The sequence below is a fragment of the Berghia stephanieae genome, chromosome 8 (assembly GCF_034508935.2).
Source record: "Berghia stephanieae isolate SIO BIC M18660-M18661 chromosome 8, UCSD_Bste_1.3, whole genome shotgun sequence".
Lineage (NCBI taxonomy): Eukaryota > Metazoa > Mollusca > Gastropoda > Nudibranchia > Aeolidiidae > Berghia > Berghia stephanieae.
The window spans coordinates 41,221,190-41,225,979 of NC_088367.1; the positions used below are offsets into that span (position 1 = coordinate 41,221,190).

General features: G+C 35.3%; 1 protein-coding gene across 1 annotated transcript in view; it reads left to right on the top strand.

Moving 5' to 3' along the window:
* Positions 1-1,946: 1,946 nt before the first annotated feature.
* LOC144979010 (uncharacterized) overlaps positions 1,947-4,790 on the top strand; it is an 8,158-nt gene continuing 5,314 nt past the window's right edge. The window contains exon 1 of the mRNA XM_078925626.1: positions 1,947-2,161. Coding sequence (XP_078781752.1) covers positions 2,023-2,161 — 139 coding nt within the window. The 5' untranslated portion in view covers positions 1,947-2,022. The remainder of the gene's footprint in view (positions 2,162-4,790) is intronic.

The window sequence follows — 4,790 nt, forward strand, 5'->3', positions numbered from 1 at the left end:
CAAATAATGCACAAAATCTACTCGTATCTACCAAAATAAATGTGTTGATATTGTAATGACAAGGCAGTGGCGTAGAGGCCCTAATGACAACAATACAATAGTCTATTGAAATCTACCTGGATCAGACTCCACCACGGTGAGATGACAAGCTGTAGTAAAGAAAACACACAATCATGTCGTACTGAGAGTAAAGTCAACAAATCAATAGTTTCCTGAAATTATTTGTTTTGGAGAACAATGTCGTTAGATGACAAACGTAAACAAGCTTGACCACTTCGCTGGTATCAAACTAAATCCAGGTCTTTGACATGTTATGACCACCTTGGACACAATAGAACCAACAGCAACACGTACCATGTAGAACGAGACATGACGCCTGTTAGGCGATATTACATTTTTTTCACGACTGAGACAACGTTGTTAACCGCCAGGTACTCGTTATACACCCGAATACGGTGAGAGAATGTGAGTAAAGAGCCGTTTTCAAGGACTCAACTATGCGCCGAGCGAGGCTCGAACCCAGGACCTTCCGATCCTAAAGCGAGTGTCATACCACCTGACCACATAGCCGCACATGTCTTTGACATTTTTGTGACCACCTTGGACACAATAGAATTGGATTAAGGCACTCCATGGACGGGTCTATTCAAATCATCAAGGGGGGGGGGGGGGGGGGGTGGTGGTTATGAAATTGTTCTGATGTTTGGGGTAGGCAGGGTGGAGATAAAAAGTAATGGTGGTTTTAAAAATTCTCTAATTATTTTTCATAGTTCAAAGTGTGTGTACACGAAGCCGAAGCCGTTGTTGTGAAACAAGCGACTGTGAGCGATGCAAATAACTGATATGGTGCCGTCAATGGGACGAAAAAAAAAAGTATATATTAAAACAGAGTAACACACATTCACACCTGAGTCTCGGGGAGAAATGATTGTTAAATGACCAACTCACACATTGCATGGTCATAGTAATTGTCATCCTCGGAAAAGGGTGTGAAGAGGGAGGCAAGGCGTGTGTGTAGGGGGGGGGGGCAAGAGCGAGAGAGAAAAAAAAAAGACAGAGAGAGAGATGAGGTGGAAAAATTAATAGATAAGGAAAATATTAAGAGAGAGAGGGAGAGAGAGAGAGAGAGAGAGAAGTAAAAGACAAAGAGAGAGAGAGAGAGAAAAGTAAGAGAGAGAGAAGAGTGAGAGTGAGAGAGAGAGGTGAGAGAGAGAGAGAGAAAAGTAAGAGAGAGAGAAGAGTGAGAGTGAGAGAGAGGTGAGAGAGAGAGAGAGAGAGAGAGAGAGAGAGAGAGAGAGAGAGAGAGAGAGAGAGGGTGGATTTTACAATTATACCCTTCAGTACCACCTCATTTTTTCCAGCCACCACCCCCCCCCCCCCTCCTCCCCCTCCCCTCCCCCATGAGCATAAAATGTCCCAACTTTCGATGACGTGTCAAAGGTCACCGATTAGCCATCTATTTTCCCAATAACACCTTACGCGTGCCGTATGACGACATGGCCGTCGAGAATCACACCTGGTCACTCAACGGTCACCAGACATCAATCAGTGGGCGGAGTTATACAATAATATCCTTCAGGACCACCTTGTTTTCTCCTTATTGGTTTCATTGGTCACTGGATACCGGCTACTCTACCTCCTTCACTTAGAACATTCTAACGTCATTCTCGATTTGAGATTGTCTGTGTACACATCAAGATAGCAAAGTTCCTTTTTACAATTCCCGTCTCTAAAATTCATCACCAGTTATTTCATCTCTTGTATTCACTAAGACATCGTTGGAGGTTTTGAGTTCTCGATTCAGTGTTATATATTCATTATTGTATAAAACAGTTTTAAAAACTCAAGTTGTGTGAATTATATTCTTCTTGATTGGAATCATATTCGTCATTTTTAAACTGTATTTTTATAATACTATTTGCTGTTTGATTTATAAACTCATTCTAAGTCATTAATAGACAGATAAACGGATAAACTCCAGAATTACATATAATTTATCAATTGTTATAGACGCATTTCATAATGGCTTCTTCGGTGTCGGCATTTGATGGTATGAACAGTTGTTGTGTTTTACCCAGAAAAAGGTTTCTTGATGACAGTTCTAATGAATATGTGAGTGACTCTACCCGACCAAGGATGAAAGTAGCAAGAACTTTGTCAGGTAAGATTTAGATATGCCTTATTTGGAAAATAATACTGATGATGATGATGATAATAATATTAATAATAATAATAATAATAATAATAATAATAATAATAATAATAATAATAATAATAATAATAATAATAATAATAATAATAATAATAGTAATAATAATAATATTAATAATGGCCCGTTTTGGCTAGGGAGACCAAGATTTTGGCTCCCCGGCTTATAACCGTATTTTCGTTTATGGAACTGTTTCTTTATGTTGAAGAGGTAATTTTTTTTCCTTCTATTTATTAATTGCTTGCCTGTTTGTGTTTGTTGCTGTTTTTGCATTTGGGGGGTGGGGGGTGGCGGGGGGGGGGGGGTATTTTTAGGTAATAATCACGCCCCCCCCCCCCCAACACTACACAAAAATTGTCAAAAAAGAGACTGCAAGTTATGGGCCGGCCGCCCAAATTAATTTTATTTTTCAACAATATTTTTAGATTTATGCTAGGTTAGCCGTGTTTTCATTTATGGAACTGCTTCTTCATGTTGTGAAATTTATTTTTATTTTTATTGTTGTTTTTCCTTGTTTTTATTATTGGTTTGTTTGTTTTTAGACCTTGTAGCTAACATTATTATCATACCCCCACCCCCACCCCAACCCCCGAAAAAGAAGTTGTCAGCCGCCCATCAAACGTTATTTGAATTTTCACTTTTTTTTTTTTGTTCTTCAATTTTCTCTGAGGTAGTTTTTTAAAAAATTCGTATACTATTCTGTGGGGAAGAGGGAAGGGGGGGGGGGGGGGGGGGGGATACTTACTGTTGAATACAACGACGAATGTAAAACCTTTGTTTGTAAAGGGTTTTACGGCGCATGCAACATAGTTCGGTCACATCAGTATGGGTAAATGGAAGAAAATAGGATTATTTTTCAAAGAGCCATTCAAGTGCCGACGGCTTTTTCTCTTCGATCTCATATCATTGTCTCCCCTGCGGCCAAAACTTTGGTTGGTTGTGCCCCCCCCCCCCCCCCGCCCCCCCCCCCTACCCCCAACCTTCCCCCATCATCAGTTTATAATTTTCACTCCGTACCTAGAACATTATTATTATTATTATTATTTATTATTATTATTATTATTATTATTATTTTATTATTATTATTATTATTATTATTATTATTATTATTATTATTATTATTATTATTTATTATTATTATTTTTTAAAATTATTATTATTATTATTATCATTATTATTATTATTATTATTATTATTATTATTATTATGACATTTAAACATGACTTGAAAGTCCTTGATTCGTGTCGGAGTGTGGGCAACTCAGATTGAGTCCTTGGACAAGGATCTTGGGTCATAGTCTCTCATTCCACATAACCGAGATGCCGTTGACAATGTTATCATTGTTGAACAACCAAATAAATGCCATTGTGTCTAAAACGCTTTATGCCTCGTTCTCTTTGTTTAGAGTTGGTGTTGATTTTGGGATCAATCGTAAAGCACTTTAATCGTATCCTATCGTTTAAGAGCTAATAGGTTCTAAAACCCTTTATAATAATATTATGAATGTTACTTTTCTTTGTGTGTCATGATTAGAATCTTGATGAGGGAATGTTTTTAAGCGAAAATGTATTACTATGTAATTTTATGCACTATGTGTTAAAACCTATGTCGGTCAAAGGCTTCTATTAGCCTGACTACATTATCTATGAAACATTTTTTAAATGCCGACAATAAATGAATATTTGAATTGAATTGAATATGCTATGTGTAACTTTTATGCATAGATACAATTTATCAATTATATAATTCGTATTCAATGTCAATTAATTGATAATATTGAGAATTAAATATCTAATACACAAATAAGTGTCGTATTCATTATTCGTAGTAGCTAGAGATAAATAACTCTATTTACATTAATTCGAGAGTTTCAAATAATTGTTATACAAAAGACAATAATTTCCAATATCATGTTACATTTTTTCGTCAAAATCAAATATAATGTTGGTAAGATCTATGTCAATGGCATTCTTAAAAACATAAATTGAATTATAAATTTTTGTCTCAAACTTCAGATTATTCCAAATTGTCACAGTTAATTGAATTAGATTATTTTTCATAATAGACGAATTACATCTTTCAAAGATTATCTTAAACTTATATCCCCTAGCGTTTGTAACATGCGAATAATTAAAAAATCATTATCATATTGTAAGAACCATGCACGAGTCTATATATATATATATATATATATATATATATATATATATATATATATATATATATATATATATGAATAAGATCACCTCTTATTCTACGACATTTTAGTGAAGGAAAATTTAGATACTTTAATCTTTCTAAATAAGATAGATGTCGAATGTCAGGTAAAAGTCTTGTAGCGCGTCTTTGTTCGTTCTCAATGTTAACAAACTGTCGCTTAAATAGGGGACTCCAAATACTATTTGCGTACTCTAGACAAGGTCTTATGACAGACTAATAAAGTTGGACTGACGTTTTAAAATCAGGATAGCTACAGCTTCTGTATATAATTCCTACAAACTTGTTCACTCTTTTTATACAATCACATAATATATGTTCATCAAAACACAAATGATCCCCAAGTCCCTTTCTGAGTATATAG